At 45.2% G+C, this 21,905-nt stretch overlaps 2 protein-coding genes across 2 annotated transcripts in view; one reads left to right on the top strand and one right to left on the bottom strand.

Moving 5' to 3' along the window:
• The window catches only part of LOC119395173 (uncharacterized), a 51,845-nt gene extending 47,904 nt beyond the window's left edge, over positions 1-3,941 (bottom strand). The window contains exon 1 of the mRNA XM_037662457.2: positions 2,395-3,941. Coding sequence (XP_037518385.1) covers positions 2,395-3,580 — 1,186 coding nt within the window. The 5' untranslated portion in view covers positions 3,581-3,941. The remainder of the gene's footprint in view (positions 1-2,394) is intronic.
• A 2,114-nt stretch (positions 3,942-6,055) lies between these two features.
• Positions 6,056-21,477, top strand: LOC119395184 (proteasome subunit beta type-7). Its single transcript, XM_037662466.2, has 7 exons — positions 6,056-6,151; positions 6,442-6,523; positions 6,602-6,699; positions 8,534-8,674; positions 10,222-10,396; positions 15,783-15,934; positions 21,321-21,477. The coding sequence occupies exons 1-7, from the start codon at positions 6,087-6,089 to the stop codon at positions 21,442-21,444; spliced, it is 837 nt and encodes a 278-aa protein (XP_037518394.1). The 5' UTR covers positions 6,056-6,086; the 3' UTR covers positions 21,445-21,477.
• The last annotated feature ends 428 nt before the right edge of the window (positions 21,478-21,905 follow it).

The raw sequence follows: 21,905 nt of genomic DNA on the forward strand, positions 1-21,905 counted from the left end.
GTTTAGAACATTGTGAAAAACAATTAAAGTGAGCCTGCAACACTACAACAAACTGAGGCCGTTAGCAAACTACCATCTGTTTAGCTTCACATTCTTTTTACTAAAACAACTTACGTGCATTGAAACCTGCACCACAGCTCCTATCAAAGGTGTTTCTAGATATATGTGGCATATCTAAAACGGGTCCTCCAACACTTTTGAAGCACCTATTTTTCTTATTGCGGGCTGCATAGAATGGTGGCTGGGGATAATTTTAGCTTAGGTCAAAGCACCAATATCAATAGATTTATCACGGTAGGGGCACTGCCCGCTTTTCAGCCAGTGGCCTCCGAGCATATAAAAATGCGCACACGAGGTTTTTTGCTACACAAAAGTTTTTATTCTTGTCTCACTCATTGAAATCACTACATCACTGCCGACCACATCAACGCGTAGTGGCGCTCGCCATAACTATTGCAGGCGGAAATGACGGAGAAGAGCACAGGCCTATGATTGGATAAATATAATTTAGAAGTGATCGAGACACTGCATCAAAAAAGATATTATTATCGGGTTTTCTTTTGCGTGCTTTTCCACTATACGGTAAATAGACACTTGCAAAAAAAAACAAGACTACTACAAAACACAATAGGGCCAGTGGCTGCTATTTTGCCTCTGGCTTTTTGCTTGCGCGGGTCGGGTGTCGGTACGAAAGGCTTCTCTCGCATCTTTCTTTTGCTTGTGTATGTTCACAAGCGCCTCGTTTCGCACATGCGGTATCCCCCTTCAAATTCAAGGAATCTTTATTTGCTGTACTTTTTATACTAACACAAACAGATAGTGCCATAAACAAAAAACAACTTGTAAACACGGTAGGGGCACTGCCCGCTTTTCAGCCAGTGGCCTCCGAGCATATAAAAATGCGCACACGAGGTTTTTTGCTACACAAAAGTTTTTATTCTTGTCTGCGTGCCCTCCTGAGCAGCCTCTTGTGCACTCGTGAGTGGTGTTAGAGCATTCAAAGGGTGAAAGTCTTTCACTTCGGCACATTGTTATTGGTGTCACCCTCATTCTTGGAGTGCAGGGGCTGCGGCACCACATTGTTTGCAGCAGTGGCATAGGCAGAAATTTGCTTCGGGGGAGGGGAGGGGGGTGAGGGGGGTGTCCTTGATCTGACGTGGGGTCCGGGCAGGTAAGTGTGGTCGAGTGCCATTTTGTGCTCTGTGTTCCATGGCAGAAAAGCTTTTTTGGAGGGGGGGGCACAGGCCTGGTGTGCCACCCCCTGGCTACAGCACTGCTTGTTTGTTACTGTGGTAACGGTGTGATCGCTGCACTGGATGGAACAGGCAACAATGATGTGCAAGCTACCCCGACGTAGGACCTTTCAGGTTATTCCATTGGCCTTGCAACGTCAGTGGCGAGTATGTGAACCCCGAAAAAATCGAGTCGAGGGTAAACATTCTTTATTTTTTTTTAAGTTTTCTAAGCTGAATAACATCGGACTGCGTGCACCTATCGCTGCCGTTCTCGCTGCATTAATCTTTCCATCCTTCAATCTGCGCAACCCGCAAGTAAAAAATGGGAGCTTGAATAGTGTTGGATGGCCCCTTTAACTATACAATTATTTTGATCAGGGCTTCTGCTGCTTATGCACTACCTTCATGTTGCACATCACACCTGGAGGAAATAATCAGTCAGTCAGAGAAATTTATTGTTCGCTTTCAGAAGCTCGATAAACATTAAAAATTACAACACTGAAATCAGTAAACTACACATGCAAGTACAACAGGGGACAATGACAAAGGCCATTAATAATGTCAGCAACAATACCAAAAACCCAAGGACACACGTCTGAATCTTATCTGGTGCAAGCCAGTGAGCAATTTTATTTATATTTTCAATGTCAGAAAGGTATAGTGGCTAACATACTAGTAGTTTACCATTTGCTGCACAATGAAAAAAATGCTACTACTTCCTTTAGTGATGAACTACAATGAGCAAAAGTGGGCGAGTTGCCAATATTAACACTGACAGTAGGCAAAGACAAGAATGAAGGCGAGATATGTCATATCACTCACCTCCATCCTTACTGCACCACGAATGAATTAAACAAAACCAGTAACATTTGTTGGGCATGTACATTATCTGCATTTTTGAAGAGCCTGGTTTGGCCTTATGAAATAAAATTGAAAGTTGGTGTATTGATTACACCAAACCCAATACACATGTTTCTAATCTTGTTATGATAAGCGGAAACCAACTTACCATTTGTTATTTAAACTGCCACTAGCATTTCACAAGTTAAGGCCCTTCATGAGCCTCAAGTCATTTTACTTTGTAAACATAAGCTTTCAGACTGCAAGAAACCAAATGCAACAAAAATCATACATGCGTAGAAAGAACTATGTCACTCGCCTGGGAGGACACCCAGACCAACTGCAGGTGGCAAGCATCTGAACGATGGCAACACATCAATAAGGTTGCTCCAACGAAGCCTGCAAAAATTGCCCTGATCCATGGACCATACTACGGCCTTGTCTTCAGACACTTCTACAACAAGCATTCTCAGCAAACGATCCCTGGATTCAAACAGGCCAACAATGTCACCAACATTTGGAGGATCTTCTCGAGGCCCACTTGTCAAGTTTTGGTGAAACTCAGCCAGCAACAAGTTCAGTGCGTCTACACTTGCTTTGCCACTACTAGTACGATAGACTATTAAATGCCGAGCATCTACACACCGGATAACATCCAAAGTCTTAAGGTCGGACACCGGGTATGGGTTCCCCTTACTCACAGCTTCCGGTTGGCTCATGAGCATACCTTGTGACGGCTGTTCGTAACAGTCCTTGTCCCATACGCAAGAGCTACCGCCAGGTATACGAGTACCTTTGAACCTGATCGCGTAAGTAAGTGGTCTAATACTCTTTGCTGCCTTGCCGAGGATGCTCTTCCACAGATCCTCACTCTTCTCATCTTCCAGTATGCTTACTGTGCCGACAACTTTACGGTACGCCTGTGTTTCATAGAATGCTGTCATTTCTCTGTCAGTGACGGTGCAGATACTTGGCGAACCAGGCGACTCGAGTTTACAGAGTTTCACCAGAAGTTTCATGAACTTGCCGCTGTTAAGAGCCACACGACGACCTTGCGGGTCTTTCCTGACTGCCTCGCGGATTCTGGCCAGAGTCTTCTGGGCCGACAGACAAACAGCACAGATAAACACACCGGCTGTGCACTCACGTTCCAGATGCAACGTCGTGAAGAACTGGACAAAGCGATTAGTCATGTCCGCGACTGTCTCGAACTTCTGACGAGGCTGCTGCTGCTGCAAGAGGCTTTTCTTGTCGGCTTCCAGCGCTGTCTGGAGGTCGCCAAGGTCGTCAACACATTGCGATGTTTGGCGACAATGCGCGTTTAGTTGTAAGTCCGGCTCGATCGGCCTGCCATTGCAGCTACCTGACGACTGGTGCCATGTTTTAGACCTACACTTATTAGATTCTTGGACGAATGAAATTCCCGCGTTACAGCTTGCAGGCACGGGTGCACTCGACGCGCAACAAGTGTCAGGTTTCGGACGTGGGTTTCCATGACCCTCCATAATAAAACGCGGTGTGGAACAAATGCAAGTGCGCGCTTCACTTGAGAAGTGTCACGCGAAATGCTGTTGCTCCCAATTCTTCTAAAAACATGAATTTGTTCTTGTACAACACGAGAAAGCTTGGATAGAAGCATTCGAAACTGCAACAAGCGCGGACGAGGGCGCAGTCAAACAAAGATGACCAAGCCCAAGGTAAAAGTTACCGAATAAACTTACGACGATTGAACAAATCAGATATGTGCTGTCTACCACTGCGATTCTTCACTGCATCCCTTACCCAACGCCTCACCATTAACACGCTGCCCGTAATGCAAGCGCCCAGTGCACCCGGCGCGGCACAAAACACCTGCTGTTTCCTCACATGTGCGCTTTGCGTCTTTGTTTATGTTCCCGCCATGTGAGAAGGCGAACAAAACACAGCTGCAGCCAGCTGCACGTGGACAATAAAAGAATGCGAAAGTATCTTGCTACGTTTAAAATTCAGATATACATTTCGCTTTTAAAAATACCAGCCAAAAAACGAAATGGTGCAGCAATATTTTGCAACTTCAAGATCTACCGTGAAATGAAGCTGCCAGAAGTACAACGTAGTTGAATGAAGTAATTGCTCCCGCGTAATTGCTCCCGCGTTTTATAATTTCACTATCACAGTCACGCCCGCAATGATTAACTTAATTAAAGTTAAAGCCAAATTTTTCCCACTATGCTGGCTCATCTCTCTACTCAAAAGTAATACCAGCCCAAGGAGGTTATATACTATTTCTTCTGGAGTGGAGGTGGCGCCCCCGTAAGTGAAGCCGGTCGCCGCCATATTGCAAAAGGAAAAACTCGGAAGCAGACGACGGAGTGCGCTCCGTTGCCCCGCCGTCGCAGTTGTCTTTGGGGACGGTGGCATGCTTTTGTAAAGCAGTTAAACATTTTACCGAGGCCATGGCGACTTCGTGCGTCGCTTATGGCTGCACAAATCGCAATAAGAAGACGCCTGGGATCACTTTTCACGTGTAAGTGTCCTCACTTAGTTCGCTGACGATTGTCTGTTTTTCGTGCATGCTGTTAAACTGGAAACAATTTGAAAGGTGCGCATACATGTAATACATGCGTGCAGTTGTAGCGACGAAAATTTTACGCTTTAAATGTTCGCTGACACGACGTTGTACGTGATTTTAAGTGTATACACGAAGTGGGTGCAGTCTAGCTGGACGTACCGAGGCAATATTGGTACGAGTAGAAAGTCAGAACGCCCTTAGAATTCCGAGCTTTCTGGTGTTTTCTTGCAAGTCAAGACTGACGGCGTGCATGCTATTTACCGGTGCATGGATATCGAATTTGATGGATGTTTATCGAGGAATTGGCAAACGCAACATTCCATGACGTCATTATCCGTGTTACATGTTTCCAAAAGACTGCGCGCAGCGTTCTACCCGGGAACGTGCCGGTCGAAGAAGTGGTTAGAGAGCTAAGGACGGTTACCAGCTCGACCAGCTCTGACCACCTCTGCTCCAATGTAAAACAATTTTATCTCTAAAATAAGGTGCCGCCCGTTTCATGGCCGATACCCCGCGATGGGTTGCGCCAGGTTGCCAAGGAACACCAACCAACCAACCACCTCTGCTCTATTCACTTCGCAGAATGCTGCTCGACAGAACGGGGCAGGACGGCCTGGCACCTACAATTTGTACCTACAATTTTTCCTGCTTTCCCAGCGCATCTACAAAAGCCTGTTAGTTTCTACCTCCTTGACGTAGCTTCAACACAAATAGTTACGAAAAGAAAAAATTGCGGCAAAAGCAAGATGTAACTCTTTTGAAATCCGACCAAACCGAAATCGAAACACCGAAGGACGCGGCTGCTTTACTTTTTTATGCGTCTAGTCTGAGTCAGGTTCTAGTCTGAGAGGGCGAGAGCTACCTCGTTTCGAGGCTGTGCGCGCTGCGCTTGCCGTGATGGCACACGTCGCCCACGTAGGTTAATGCTTGCGAATCCTCCTTCTGGCCAAATGTTCGCGTGATTGATGTGTGCTTATGTAAAGAGAATAAGTGCGTTCCACGTTAGCTTGTGGTTACCCCTTGAACACTGACGCCGTTACAACACAAAAACCCAGTTCCTAGTAACACATATGTAATTACTTCGACAACAGATTATTCTGAAAGTCTGCAGCTGACATAATAGTATGACATAATTTGTTTCATAAACGAGAAGAGGCAACTGTTCGTGGGTTTAAAGCAGTTTCCATCTCATTTTTTGATTGTGGGACTGCAAACCAACGCGCGCGCCGCGCGTATTCCATTGCCGTCTATGGCGGTCGCGCCGTGTTTTTCCTCTAGCTACATGGCCGCCGGCGGCTTCACTTGCTCCCGTTACTCCCGTTGGCGGCGGCCGGGACTGCCACTCCAGAGGTTCTATAGAACCTCCTTGTACCAGCCACTAGAGGCCGCGCTACACCGGCCCTTCAACTTGTTATATCATCGTATCATCCTTCTATGACAAACAGAAAACTCCGTCAGAAATGGCTGCTGCCGCCGCCGCTCTCATCGAGCCTTCTTCGGGATTTTGCTTTGAAAATTGTCGCAGGTAAGACAAAACAAAATGTTCAGTGACACCAGCCTAATTATAAGACGTTTGCGGCAAATTCTTTGCGCACATATAGATTATGAATGCGCCTGAAATCGTTTGTTTCGACTGCATTCGTAACTAGCATGATTCGACACATTTCCTTCAGAAAGCATGTTTCTCTTCTAACTTCGCTTTTATTGCGTTGTGTGATGCACGCGATAATTGTACACTTAGCAAAAGAAGACCAAAAGGTCGTCGTTTTCGCTTAAGCTTGTGCGCGAAGCTCCTGCAATTTTGATGTTTTCTAGGAATGCCTTCCTGCAATCGCAAGGGATACCGATGCCCAAGGCAACAAAGACCGGCACAACTATTGCTGGTATAGTGTTCAAGGTAATGTATATTCTACTCATGGTTCTCTGACCACCGCTACGCGTAATGTAATTGACGTGATGTGCTTACTTTCTTCAGGACGGGGTAATCCTCGGAGCCGACACTCGGGCCACGGCTGGAGGGTTTGTGGCGGACAAGAACTGCGACAAGATCCACTACCTTGCCCCCAATATCTAGTATGGTTTGCTTGGAATATCATCTACAGTGGCAAGGTGTCTTGTACATGAATGTGATGATTGAGTTGTCTATATGTAAGCTCCGCTGTAAGGTTAGCTTCAGTGTTTTCCTCGGTGCCAATCGTTTTACTGCATTGCACAGAATCGTGTTATGGCTGTACTATTTTATTGTAGGCCTACTAAAGTCAGGAACATTGGGTCAGTGATTGTTGGCGTCATGCTAAAGCAAGCCCGTTGGTTTTTCCAGGGTTGCGTAATGTTTCTTGGTTCCAGTACTGGGTGACGTGAATGCATGAAAAAGTCGTGTTAGTGTGAGGAGTGCACCCTGCATGAAATCATCGTTAGGGCACTTTAGCGATTTGTGTGTGTGTGTGTGTGTGTGTGTGTGTGTGTGTGTGTGTGTGTGTGTTTGTTGTTTGTTTGTGTGTGTGTGTCCCAAGTACTTTGAAGTGATCAGTCTCTCTTTAAGTATTACAAAGCTCTTTCATAGTAGGCTATTCTTCCTACTCATTAAAACATCAGCTGCAACAAAACTTTGGACCGTGCAAAAAGCCTAGTTTCAGATAGTATAGATGTAGAGCCGCCTTCTGCAAAGTTTTGTAATTGAAGCACAAGTGGGTGTATTATAAAATTGCCACAAAAATGGATGTCTTTAATATCAAAACTCTGACACACCACCATTACCACTTTCTGGAAATGATGGTATGTCCTAAATGTTGCAAACCAGCATGATGATTGGGCCTGGGCTTAGGTTTGGTGGTGCCTGAGCCACGCACAAAATCACCGAGGTCATGGTCTGGATTATGCATAACCACCAGGTCTCTCCATCATCAGCTGATGCGATATCTAGAAGCTAATAAAAAAATAACAATAAATAAAGCAGTTACCATGCTACAGCTTTTTTCTTTTGATGGGAGGGGAGGGAGTATTTCGTCAGTAAAGAATCAACTATTTCATTAAAAGGCACTTGGCCATTTAATGGGGTCCTGCAACGAGCTAGAGCTTATTGTTTTGAACTGTGTGTGTGTGTGTGTGTGTGTGTGTGTGTGTGTGTGTGCGCGCGCATGCACGTCCACTACAGAATAACAAAACATATTTGGTGAATCAAGCTAAAACACAAAGCACAGATATTTGATAATAACAATTTTTCATCTCCGAATGGTGCACTTTTATCAATAGAGGCTGCCACTTTCTCAGTGGCAGCCTCCATCGTCACCTGTCATTGACTATCTAAAACCCTCGACCTCTATTGACGCCAGTGATTGTTGAGAGGTATTGGCGGTTGAAGTTGTCAAAAACTTGGAACTGTCATGTCATTCACTGCAACTGCTTTTGACTTACGGCAGGTAGTTGAAAATGCTTCTATATAAGGATAGATTAAGTAATTAAATTCACACTATTTATTTATTTATTATTTTTCATTGTATTGCTTTGCATATTTCAGCTTGCGTTGGTTATCCTGTACTTTGGTGTCATTGTATTTGCATCATTTACTGCTGTATGAATTCTCTTTAATTACTTATTGTGCCAAGACTTTGTGAACAGTTACGAAAGCCAAGCTGGTGCTGTAGGTTCACCTCTGCAATATGCACTTAATTTTTTGAGGTATATTTTTCAGCAGCACAAATGCAGCGAACAAGTCACAATGGCAAATCATACAAGCTTTGTGCAGAAGTTTGTGTCAACAAGGAGACATTCTCCTTGTTTCTCCTCCTGCCCTATTTTTTTGTGTTTTGCCAAGAAACTAGAATGTATGCTAGGTTTTGGTCAGAAGGCTCAACAAGGCACCTGAACGTGACTATTATGAATGCACTTTGCACTCTCTCCTGGTCAGTTGCTGTGGTGCTGGTACTGCTGCCGACACAGAAAAGACAACAAGAATGATATCATCGCAGCTAGAGCTTCATCGCTTGGCAACCGGACGTGTTGTGCCTGTTTGCACAGCAAACCGCATGTTGAAGCAGATGCTCTTTAGGTGAGCATTGTCATAGTTTACGAAAATGCGTTTGCGGAGCGAGTACCTTGTTACTGGATGATAGTATCAACATCTTCCGACACTTTGTTAGACCATAATTACAGACACGTTTGTTTGTCTTAGTCTAGTGTTCTTGACAAAAAACTTTAAAAAGGCAACACATTCATAATTATGCTGCTGCCGAAAATTTATACCACCTGTGAAGTAGAATACCTTTGGTTACTGCAATAATAGTTTTAGCTTGCATGGTCGATTTCTGCACGACCACATGGCACCACCCATCCATCCAGCCACTCGCATTTATGGCTACAGTAACCCGGAAATACACTAACTTTGAGAGGTTTGTGGACAAACTAAAACTCTTATTAGAAAGGTTATGCTACTGCGGCACCACTTTTTTGTTTCAGTAGGTTCCATAGAAATGTTCATCTAGAGTTTTTCTAAACTAATGAAAGCAAATTATTGTAATATGTATTAAATGCGAAGCATTTCTTAGCAAACTTCTGTGACTTTGTGCATATATAATATATCTATTTTTCCACCTACGACTTCGTGCTCTTGTGGTCATTTCGTTGATGATATGTATCTTGCCTGTGGTAGTATTCTGCATAGAATTTCTCCCCAGAAAAACATCAAGACAAGTTCATATTTCATAAGAAAAAATTTTTGCTGGAACCTTGGTGAAAAAATTCATACTAAGAAAAATAGCTTCTAAGGTTGAGAATGTTTTCAAAAATGTGGGGCCTTCAATTCTGTGCTGTTGTGCGGTGACACCTTTATGAGGGATAACATTAAAAATGATTGCTATGAGCAATTTTTTAGTTGCCAAAGCACCACCAGGGACCCCATTCTGAGACTACTACTTTTAGCAACACTTTTGTTATACTTGCACCTGGCACGTTGGCATGTGTGATCAACGTTTCCAGCCAGCAGTCTTAACACGATTAGCACAGTGCTAACCGTAGTAAGATAGCGGGCCAGAAACTGCTGAACGAATCTGGCGTTGATCTCATCAAATCTCGTAAAAGCTGAAAGTGTTACCAGAGAGATTGTTTCAGAATACTGCCCACGCGAGCACATGAATAAATGTTTTTTTGGTCAGAAATTGCAATCTACCATGTCTCTCGCCCTTTAAAAAAAAAAAAAGCTTGGAACTTATGGTATATTCAGCAACACACCTTGTCATCCTCTTTACAACAGTTAAATCTAATTTCTTTAGGAAACATCTGAAATTTTCACAGTACCCTTTGTTTTTTAATAGTTACTGCTGTGAGATTTTCATGCGCTTTTAGTAGTACCAACAGCAACGTTTTACCTGTACTGCAAGTTATGGCTGTACCTGTCGGACTGCACACCATTGTAACATGGCTTAGTAGCTACGAGTTGGGCAGTCAGTCTTTGTGACAGGTTTCATGATTTGTAAGGTACACCGTGTTGAGGATAGTGGAGAATCATTCTGAGATGGATCTTGTGCTTCTAAACCTCATAAAGTGTACCTTTGAGAATTTTCATGTTGTATGACACTGGTGCTGCTGTTATCTCCACAGATACCAGGGCCACATAAGTGCTGCACTGGTGCTCGGGGGAGTGGATATAACTGGTGGTGTCCTCTGCAGTATTCACCCACACGGTTCTACAGATAGGCTTCCTTATGTGACCATGGGTTCAGGATCTTTGGCTGCAATGGCCGTCTTTGAGCGTGACTGGAAACCTGACATGGCAGTATGTGATCCCTTTGCAGCTTTTTGTGAAGTAGTATTAACGCGATAGCGTTAAAGAGCTTGTTTCGCAGAAACTTCGGCGTCAGTGTCGGCGTCGTCGGTTGTGAGTGAAAAATCAGCGTTGTCTGTGAGCTAAAAATTGAGAGAGATGCAAGTAAAATAAATAATACAAATCTTCAGTTCAAGTCAGAATCGAACCCAGGCCTTCTGTGTGGCAAGCAGGTGTTCTACTACAGAGCCACGCCATTGCTTGAAACTGCTTCGGAAAAAAACACTATATGAATGTCATGTAGTGGGAGGAATCTCCTGAAGATACAGAGTTTTGAAATTTTCACTGAAGTTTTCATCATCCTAACTTAAATAAAAAGATGCTTCATGTCAAAGTGCCTCTTCCCCCCTTAACACATGTAATATTGCGTGGCAGAAGCATAGAATCGCGCCAGACGTCAAAACATGTGAATTGTACAATGAATGGGTATACTAAAGGCCCAACCATTACAAAGCGCTCAGACTTCTTTAATCATCATCAGCAAAAGCACCAACAAAGTGAGTAGCTGCATAGGTTTGTGTGTTGCCTTACGGTTGATATTGGGTCCTTCGCTGATTTGAAAAAGGAATAATTATGGTGTAGTGGGCACTTCGCAACTGTACTTGTAGTAGACATTCTGTGATAGTTTCAAACGGCCAATGTTACACGCACAGACGCTCGTTTCCGTGCGGCACGGTTGAGGCATCCGCCGGGAACCGAAGCGAGGCAGTGGCGCAGCCAGGGGGTGGCCCACCGGGCCCGTGCCCCCCCTAAGGGCACCTAAGAGCTGCACTCTAAAATGCACACAAGACACACTGAGTGCTGACTCTCAACTGAAGCCAGCAAGCCCCTACCCACTGGTGACTAGAAAGAAAGAAGTTTGCAAGTATAACATGGCAGCAGCAAGCACAGGACCGTGTCGATTGGCGGAACATGGGAGAGGCCCTTGCCCTGCAGTGGGTGCAGTCAGGCCGATGATCAGTTTCAGTTTCAGTTTATTTACTTTCATACAAAACATACATGCTTACATAAGTATACAGAAGGAGGTCCCAGAGCATTTGACTGAAGGGGGACCTCCTGTCAGAAAAATGTGTGAGAGATGTATAAGTAAAATGCAACTATGTCAACAACGTGGTAAAAGTTATACAAGAAAATGTAATACAAACTACAAGTATTCAAAATTAAACAATTATAAGTACAACAAGAACACTGCTTAAAACATTTTAAAAAACTATAAAAAATAAAAAAATTACAAAATGCAACAAAGTAAAAAAGAAATTTTCAAAAAACATTGACCAAATGAATAATGGGACGATTAAAAAGAAAAAAAAAAGATGAAGAGCTGTGGCAGTACGAAAAGTACACAAATGAGAAGTGAATATAATATACATTTTATAATTCTAATGTATGAGAAGAAATGAGAATAATGTTTTTTTAAAAAGAGCTAGTGATAAAGACTGCTTAATGTTAGGAGGAAGGCTATTCCAAATCGATAATGACGCGAAATATCCATAGTGTTTTCCATAATTAGTATGGACTAATGGCAGTAATAAATTATTGTTAGCTGCGAACCTTGTTCGATTGGTGTTAACTAGAATGGCTTCGGGAAATATGTTCACTGGAGGAGGGTTGCTCATCGGTTTAAATAACACTATACCAGGGGTGAGACAGCTGCGCATATTGCGCATTTTTGATACGATTCCGTTTTCCTGCGCCAAGCTGCTCCAAAAGCATAAAAATTGCAAAAATTGCGCCGAACTGCGCCGAAACGACCCCGCAAGCAAGAATTTTCAAGCCTGCATCAGTTTCAGCATGGGAAAACGTAACTTTAGAAGCAGCGCCAGGGATACGTTCGCAGAACATGTTAACGCGCCCAAGCGTGTCCTTCTACGCGCCTTTGTAATGGAGGCTTCCATAGTGCTGTGGTAATCGCCTCTGAGTGGTTGTAAGTACAGTCAACTGCCGATTTTTCGGACTCCCTAGGGACCGCGAAATCGTCCGAAAAATCGGGCAGTCCGAAAAAACAAATTCATGCTTTTTTATTCCGCTTAAGCGGTCAAATCGCCACAGCCACGTCCGAAATAGCTTTAATGCCTCCCAGTACAATTATCAGGCATTTTAGTGCGCGCCCAGGCTCTCGCAAATACATTCGGTACCTGCCGCGAACCCCGCTTAACTACGTACGTGCCAACCGCCACTTTTACATCTCGTGATGAGCGCCGCTGATAACTGCAAAGCGCGGAATAGATTACGGCTATCTCGCATGAAGCGTTTCTAAACGATGACGCGGAACACAAAGACTGTGGTGGAAGAGCGGACGACTCGTCCGGCATTCCCCGATGCGTGTGCGCATATGCGCACACACATCGCCGAATCGCCGCTGATACGCAGCATTTGCTGCCGTATCAAGCCGATCGTTTCTAGTTGTGTGCAGTACATCGCCAACTAAACTGACGCCGTCACGTTACTGTTGCTGTATCGTACGCACGCATTTATCATGAAAGGGTACGTGATGCGCACTTAGTTCTTGACCGCACACGGGCGCTGCAATGGCGAGCTGGTTTTGTCCGCGAAGGCAACGCGTCTATGCGGCGCACTTAGCGGTCTCGCACAAAGACGCAGCAGGAATGGCGGCGCGGCGCATTTGGGCTCTCGCCTATTAAATGCGTGCAGTACGCATGCAACTGCGCTAGGCCACGTGCACTACCGAGCAGTTAACTGAAGATGCTTATCGTAAGGGTTGTCAGCGATTAAGTCGTACCGGCGCGTTTGTCAGCTGCCGCCATCACGCCTCCATGCATTTCCGCTGCTTATCCGCACGGCGCCGCGATAGCGGCCCCTTTGAATTTCTGGTCTGCTTCACCCCATAACGCTTCGGCAATGCGGCAAAGCTGACTTTCGGACTCTGCTACTGTCGCACACAGATCGACTCGCGTACGCGCTGGTTCAAACCTAAGAGATGATTGACGCGGCAGAGGTGAGGGCTCCAATTAATGCCTTTCGGACCCACAATTCGGGCAGAAAGTCCCGAAAAATCGGACACCGAAGAGTTTCAGCGTCCGAAATTTCGGACGTTCTTATACATTGACGTCTATGGGGCTGGTGACGGTGCCGCGATAGTGTCCGAATTTTCGAGCATGTCCGGAAAATCGGGCGTCCGAAAGATCGGCAGTTGACATATGTGACCCCCCCCCCCCCATGCGTTCATCGGTGGCCGCCATACCGCTTTTGTTCTTTCCTGATGTTACACGTGAAGGCATCGCCGCAATCGCGTGCTAGTAAGAATCGTTCATTGACCATTCAAAGACCTACCGCTATGTGACTACAATTCTTGTGCAATCAGTTTTTTTTTTATTATTTGAAAAATGTGATGTTTTTTTCTTTTTTTATTTTCAAATGTAAAGTGAAACTAGTTAAAAAACTTCATACCTGGCAATAATCTGTTAAAAAAAAGCTTTCTCCAAAGGCTCTTTGAACGTTATGTGTATTCTAAGCCGATTAAAATGTGCATTTCTTCCTCCAAGTTGCTACAAATCTTTTTTCAAGCTCCAAAAACGACATAATAAATGCCACTAACTGCTCCCAAACAAGGTTCTCCTGCTCCTAAATTGAAATTTTGCTGCTCCCAAAACTGCTCCCATATCGATTTCAGCCGTCTCACCCCTGCTATACATAAATTGTATTTAACAAGGCTATGCAGAGAAAGGATTCTGTGATTATGGAGCATGTCAGAAACACAGTAGCTGAATGAGCTGAACGTTATTATACGTATGGCCTGATTTTGTAAATGTTGTAGCGGTGCTATATGTGTTGGATAAGTTGTACCCCACGACGTGATGCAGTAATTCAGGTGACTGTGAATGAAAGAATAATACAGGGTTATTAGTGCAGGTTTGCACTAATAATGATGATGATGATGATCTGCAAGCGTGTATGACACTACAGAGAAAACGGCACACAAAACGCACAGAGCACTGACTCACAACTGAAATTATTGAAACCAGCAAGCCTTTAATACCCACTGGTTACCAGAAAGAAAGACATGTGCATACAGAAGATTAGTGCCAGTTGAGATAATTTCTGTCGGATGTATTTACTTTCTCCGGCACTGCCAAGGCAGATGCTGCAGCAATTTTCACCATTCGGGCCAGGCATGTGCATGTAAACTGGTCAAGTTCTAATTATCTGGCAATGGCCAGTTTTAGGGTTGAAAGAACAAAGGTTTTGACTAGGCTTGTGCGAATATAGTAAATTTTAGGTTTGAAGCGAATTCGAAGCGAATAGTGATTTTGGTCGAATAATTTCGAATCGAATTCGAAATGTATATATCACATATTATAAAGAAAAATTAGCATATTTGTCATGACCCAACCAACCTGCACAATGTTATTTTAAAATTGTAACAAGGCATGTCCAGATGTCATTCTTTTTGGTTCAAAGGAAGTGGAAGGAACTTTGAATAATAGCAAGATTTGGCTTTCGGTAGAATGCAAATGGTAACATGTAAAGTATGTTACGTTTTAAAATTTACTATACTTGGAGCATATAAGCCGGTATAACAAGTTTTTAAACTTAAAAAATGATGAATCGATGTGAGGGTAATATGTTCATTTAACCTTGAAGTGGAGCTTCGCGGCAGTGCGGATTTTTCCTGGAAAGGTGTATTCACGGTATAGCACCCCTCCACTGCAGTGAAACTACCTTTACAGGAGGTTACAAGCAGACAGTGCTGATTTTTCCTGGAAAGGTGTATTCACGGCATAGCACCCGTTCACTGCAGTGAAACAACCTTTACAGGGGGGTTATAAGCGGACTAATATACACCTATTTGTTCATTTCGAATACTTCGGAATTTTCAATAATTTAAATTCGAATCGTAGCGATTTCGAATATTGTATTATTCGTTCGAATATTCGAAGTGCTCGAATATTCGCACAAGGCTAGTTTTGACCCATAGGCCATTGTCTGGATTAACCAAACTTTAATCTAATTCATAGAAATCTTTTCTAGTGCCTTTTAAGATGGAGACTAAAGGAATGCTCCTCTGGTCAGGGAAGGTCATAGTGTGCACACATATTGCTCACCCTGATAAAATTTTTCAGCTCCGCTATGGGATTGTGAACAAGGCGTTGTAGGTGTCAGTGCCGAGTCTGTTAATTACTATTACTTTTATGCCCAAGACGTTGGGTTTACACTTCTTTCTCGACTCCATTGAATTAACTGTTGAAATGCATGACTAGGACAGAAACCATAGCAAAATTCACGTCGTTGCCTTTCTCTCCTTTAGTGGTTTATGTGAGAAAACATGCTACTAATATTCTTTTGGAAAAAGCTGTTGATTGTGTGTACTCTTTTACAGCTGGAAGATGGAAAGAAATTGGTGAGAGATGCTATTGCCGCTGGTATCTTCAACGACTTGGGATCAGGCGGCAATGTTGATATAGTTGTCATTACTCGTGAAGGAGTAACTCGTGCACGCCCTTATGAGGAAGCAAACAAGAAGGGTGAACGGTAAGTTACAGGAGCAACTTCGTTTTTCTTGCTGACAGCTAGTTAATTGCTGCAGTGCTCCTAGTTCTCATCACTGATTGTCAAGCCTACAGTATTACTTATTTGGTGCAGAAAAGGCTTTTGAAACACAGCATTATTGTGTTGCCACTGGCAAACAATACTTTCAATCAGATTCACCAAGCACATAAATCATGCGGTAGGACTTAGGGGAAGTGTTGGGGATGCCAAGATTATGTATATATACTACCAAAGGCCTATGTAGCTAGCGCAAGTTCATACGTGCCTAAAGTCTAGGACGGGGGTGCTTTTAAACTGCTAACAAATTGGTGACATCTTCCACTTGCTGCGAGGCGTTTATGAAGGATTAAGTGCCAGTAGTTAACGTGTGTGTCCATGTATGGGAGTGCTGCAGTGCGTTTCCTCATTGTACATACAGTTAAACCTGGATATAACGAAATTGACAAATTCCCGAAAAACTTCGTTATAAAGAGGATTTCGTTATACAGTCGAACCCGGGTATATCGAACTCACCAAAAAACGTTAATTAGTTCGATATATGGCATAATTCGATACAGGCCCGCTATAGGATTTAGACACAAAGGCACATAACAATAAAAAAAGTACTTTATTAATATGGTGGCTTACTTGCGTGCCCTACTTTGGAACAAAATAGTCCTGGATTTTCTTCTGTGTCAACGACTTCGCTGCCTGCGACAGCACGCACGCCTCCACGTTGTCCAACGAGTCGGAGCAGCTGAGACCGCAACCTTCCACATTCACGCAATAGCGCCGGACCAACGCAAGTGCACTAATCACTTCGGAGGATGTAGGCAATGGGCCATCGTCAATTTCCTTATTGCTGTCGCTTTGGCTCGTGGTCGGCACGACGTCTGCAACGTAGTCCTCATCTTGTAGCTCACCCATGATGGCGACATCATCGTCCGCACTGACGAACTCGTCAAATGTCGATCCGTCGATTGCTCCCGGGAACTCTGCCAGCTCGCTCCAAACTTCGGCAGAAACACCTGCGGTGTCTTCAGTGCTGTCATCGGAATTTGGGGTGTCATCACCAGGCATGCGGAAGCCGGCATGCCTAAAGCAGTTCTGGATCGTCTCCTTCGTGACATCTGCCCACGATCTACTCAACATAGAAAGAGCTCCGAGCAAGTCGATTTTAAGCTCCCTGCCGACACGAAGGTTCTGCAGCCTCTCCACCAGGCGCTTCCGATAGCCGGCTTTCAGTGCACGTATAACGCCTTGATCCAGTGGTTGCAGTACAGACATAGTGTTTGGGGGCAAAAAACGCAGCTCGATGTTGCTGAAGGTGCGATGAACAATTGTCCACAAGCAGGCACACCTTGCGATTTTCGCCTACCAAATCATCATTCCACGACGATAGCCACCTGCCGAAAAGCTCCCCGGTCATCCACGCTTTTGAGTTTGCTCGGTAGGTAACTGGAAGCGACAGCGCATTTGCATTTCGAAAACACCGCGGTGCCGTGCTTTTTCCGATAACCAGAGGTCGAAGCTTTTTCGATCCGTCTAAATTAGCTGCCAACAGCACGGGCACACGAGCTTTGTTTGCCTTGCCGCCGCAAGTCTTGTCGCCACGACACGCAAGTGTCTTGTTTGGCAACATTTGCCAAAATAGAGCGGTTTCATCCGCATTGAAGATATCTTGGGCTTGATATCTTGCTGCGATATCTCGCCAGTTTTCCTCGAGCCATTTGTCTATGCTGTCCAGGTCCGCCGCTCTGCTTTCACCTGTAACAGCTTTGCCAACGATGTCGTGCCGTTCTTTGAACCGTTGGAGCCAGCCTGAACCACCTTGGAAATCTTTCCTGCCAAGCAGGAAAGCAAGGTCCTTGGCTTTCTGCTCGATCATAGGGCCGGACACCGGGATGTTTCGCGACCGAACGTCCACAAACCATTTGTACACGGCCGCTTCAACATCTTCGTACACAGCAGTGCGCACACGTCGGGCGCCACGGGCACCTGGCCTTTTGTCCGACTGGGCCCTGATGTCTGCCTTGTTCTTCAGGATAGTACTCAAGGTGCTCCTTGGAATTTTGTACGCGGCGGCGACGTCGGACTTCTTTTCACCGCGCTCGACCCGATTTATGATTTCGAGTTTCGCGGCGAACCGCAAATTCTGCCTCTTTGCACAAGCCATGACGACAGCGCGCCAATAAAGTTCACAGAGCACCAGCAGGCAACACCACCAGCACGGACCACGCTGAATGAGGACTCGAGGAAAACAGGCAGCAGCAGGCGCACAAGCATAAAGAAAAAATGGCGCTCACTTCTACCGCCTCCGCGCCTCGGAGAAAGCACGACGGCCTCTGATTGGCTGTAAGCGCTGCGAGCGGGCCAGGATCATTTCTTGCAGGGGGGTGTTCGCCAGTGCACAACCGGGTCTAAACCACTTTTTCTAGGGTGGCGCCGGCAGTTTTCCCCGCCACCGTGAAGGAAAGCCAACTTGCTGGGGCACTTTTGAGGCACATGGAGTTTGATATATGGGTTGTCGTTGCTATTTTCGTTCGATGTAACAGTAACTTTTGCTATACATTCTCAATGTAAATTTACCGTGTTTAGAAATTGTTCGATATACGGGATAATTTGATATAAACGGGTTCGATATAGTCAGGCTCGACTGTATGGAGGTTCAGCACGAAAATTCGAAAAAAGAGCTTTAGTAAGAAAAAAAGTCACTGACGGCAGGACTCACCCAAAACATTTATTTCGCGGTAAAAAACTGCGTGATTTTGCTCTGTTGTTTGTTCATAATGGACAGCAGCACTGACCGTTCATACGACATCAATGAACACAATGCTGCTCCGTCGTCATCCAGCGAGCCCGCAGCACGGCGCAAAAGGTCGATGGCGTCCAGCACCTCCTTCGGGGAGGGCAAAGCGTGTGCCGAGTCGTCCTCCAAAGGTCCGTTGTCGTCACTGCGGTCTCGGACAGTTTCTGCCAGAGCCTCATCCGTCATCTCCTCAGTTGTGACAGCGCAGTTGTCCGCATATAAAAAATCACAAATCTGCATATCATCCGGGGCTCCTCCATTCGTGTGCAGCAAAATCCAAGCTTCGGCGAGATCGGGCGGACATGAAGGCTCCTCCTCTCCGGCGTCGATTTCCTCAGCCTGAACCTCTTTTGAGATTCGGGCCTTGCGGAAGCAATTCGCAACAATTTCAGCGCTTGTTTCTCGCCAGGACGCTTCAAGCATCTCAATTGCTTGCACAATGTCCACCTTCGTATCTCGCTGCAGACGAATGTTCAGGAGCAGTTTTTGGATTAGTCGCCGACGGTATGAGCACTTGACACTGTTAATAATACCTTTATCAAGGGGCTGAATGAGCGATGTACAGTTCGCGGGTAAAAACTCCAGATCAATGTTGGAGAGCTCGAGCCCTTCTATGTGGTGAGCAGTGCAATTGTCTATAAACAGACAAATCTTGCGTCCTTGCCTCTTGACGTCGTTGTTGAAATCCGTCAGCCACTCACTAAATATGTCATGCGTCATCCAGGCTTTCGTGTTCGCCACATATTTTACGGGCATCCTGTGGGTTCCTTTGAAACACCTAGGTCGGGTGCTTTTGCTGATGACCAGCGGAACTCGCTTGTCGCTTCCGTCTGCATTTGTGCACAGTAGCACAGTCAAACGACGTTTGCTCTGCTTACTGCCGTGGCAGACGTTGCCTTTAAGCGTAAGGGTACTGTTCGGAAGCAAATCGTAGAAAAGCACTGTTTCGTCAGCGTTGTACACATCCGACGCTTTGTAGCGCTCCAAAATACCCGGTAGTTTGTGTTGGATCCACGAGTCAGCGCCATCTCTATCCGCAGAGGAGGACTCGCCACTGATCACTTTTCCGACGATCCCATACCTGCGTTTAAAACCTTCGAGCCACCCGTTACTGCCTTTTAAATCATTGCAGCCCAGGATGCAAGCATAATCCCTTGCCTTTTGCTGCAAAACAGCGCCACTGGTGGGTACGTTTCGTGCCCGCATGTCCATAAACCATGTGAACACAGCTTTGTCGACGTCGGCGTATGTTGACGACTTCAACTTCTTCTTTTTGCTGTCCGTGCCACGCTCCACAGCGCTGTGGATCGCATCTTTCGCGTTTAAAATTGTCGACAAAGAACTAGCTGCGATGCCAAATTTGGCAGCTACATCCTTCTTTTTTTGGCCTCCAGAAATGGCGTCCAAGATGGCCATTTTGTCAAGAGTCAGTACCTTGCGTTTCTTCCTCGAAGCACTCATCCTTGGATTGTCACAACGGGTACTGGATGCATGGCCGTGTGTCGGTTCGCACAAGCGCGAGGCGTCGGAAACGAAGAGCGAGTAACACAATGGCTTCGTACCGAAGAAAACAAAGAAAGACATGGAGAATGCAGAAAGCCACAGCGCCAACAGCGCTGCCGGCGCTGCTTGCAGCTCCCCCTTTTTCTTTTTCTTTTTAAGTAGTGTCACCTAGTGTCAGGTTAGCGAAGTGAAGCGCAGAGACTTGCACAGTAACCAAAAAGTGGCACTGCCAGCGCGCTGAAAAAAAAAAAAAACTCATTCTTTTTTTTTTTTTTTTTTTCTCGCGCTCTCTCTCTCTGGCAAAAAGGAGCGTGCCGGCTTGGCGGGCTAGGCCAGCTGCAGCAAGTGGCGGGATCACGTTTGAGGGGAGGGGGAAAGGTCACGCCCGCGGCCGCAAGTTCGCCGGGTCGAGAGATGCAGGCCCGCCTCTCACACGCACGTACACGTGCGCTCGCTCTTGCCTCGCAGTCGCCGTGCCTTCGAGCGTGCCAAGCACGGCGCCGCCGCTTCGCATTCCGTCGCGGCGGAGAAGGTGCTTCGGGTTGCTGCTCGCGCAAAAATCACAAAATTTGGGCCAAAATCTTTAGGTTGTCATCGGGGAAAATTCGTTATTTCGAGGGGGTCTCCCGCTGCCACTTCGTTACATAGAGGTCTCAAATACGTGTGCTTCTATGGAGTAACGGTGGGGAATAGAAAAACTTTGTTATATCCAGGAATTCGTTATATGGAGGTTCGTTATAAGCAGGTTTAACTGTAATTTGGAAGAGGGTTACAAGCGGTTTGTCATAAAAGCATAGGTGTCTACTCTTAAATGCACTTAAAGAACACATGGCCTATAGTGTCATTCCAAGCATTTTACTTTCCTGGTGGTATTAATGAAAAAGACAATGCATATTTTGATTAGCCTAATTTGCATATACTAGTAAGCCTGCATGACTATGACCGCTGCTGTTGTGCAGAGTGCTCTTATAAATTCAAGTTATTTACAGTTACTTCGTTAAATTATTTGTTTTGCTAAATTTGCAGCATATCGTTTATTGGCCAACCTTCTTTGTTCCTTGTCCCATCCTTTCACAGACACCTCAGCTACAAGTTCAAGAAGGGCACATCTGCTGTCTTGTCAACCAAAGTAGTTCCCATTGAAGTGGAAGAGACGGTTGTGAAACAACACACAGATGCTGAAGCCATGGATACAGCCTGAGCTAAATTTCATTTCTACACAGGTTGAATAAAACCACTTCAAGCTGTGCAACAGTGTTGTGTCGGTGTATAGATCTGAATACTAGTCATTTACAGAACTAAATTGTGTGGTGGTTACCCAGGCTAGCATTCTTTCGCTTACATTGACGAGTTTTCAAGCAAACACTTGATGTTACAATATGCACAATTCCTTATGCCTGAAATAAACACCTTGCATGTCTAAGAAACTTTTATGCCTTTGGTGTTATGCTAAGAGGTAAATGTTCTCCACACAAAGCATGAAGCCGCATTTTCGATGGAGGTGAAAATGCTTGAGGCCCGTGTACTTAGATTTAGGTGCTTCTTGAAGAGCACCAGGTGGTCAAAATTTCCGGAGCCCTCCACTACGGTGTCCCTCATAATCGTATCGTGGTTTTGGGACGTTAAACCCGAACAAGTGTTACCTAGCATGAAGAAAGCTGA

This window comes from Rhipicephalus sanguineus, chromosome 1 (genome assembly GCF_013339695.2).
Source record: "Rhipicephalus sanguineus isolate Rsan-2018 chromosome 1, BIME_Rsan_1.4, whole genome shotgun sequence".
NCBI classification, from domain to species: Eukaryota; Metazoa; Arthropoda; class Arachnida; order Ixodida; family Ixodidae; genus Rhipicephalus; species Rhipicephalus sanguineus.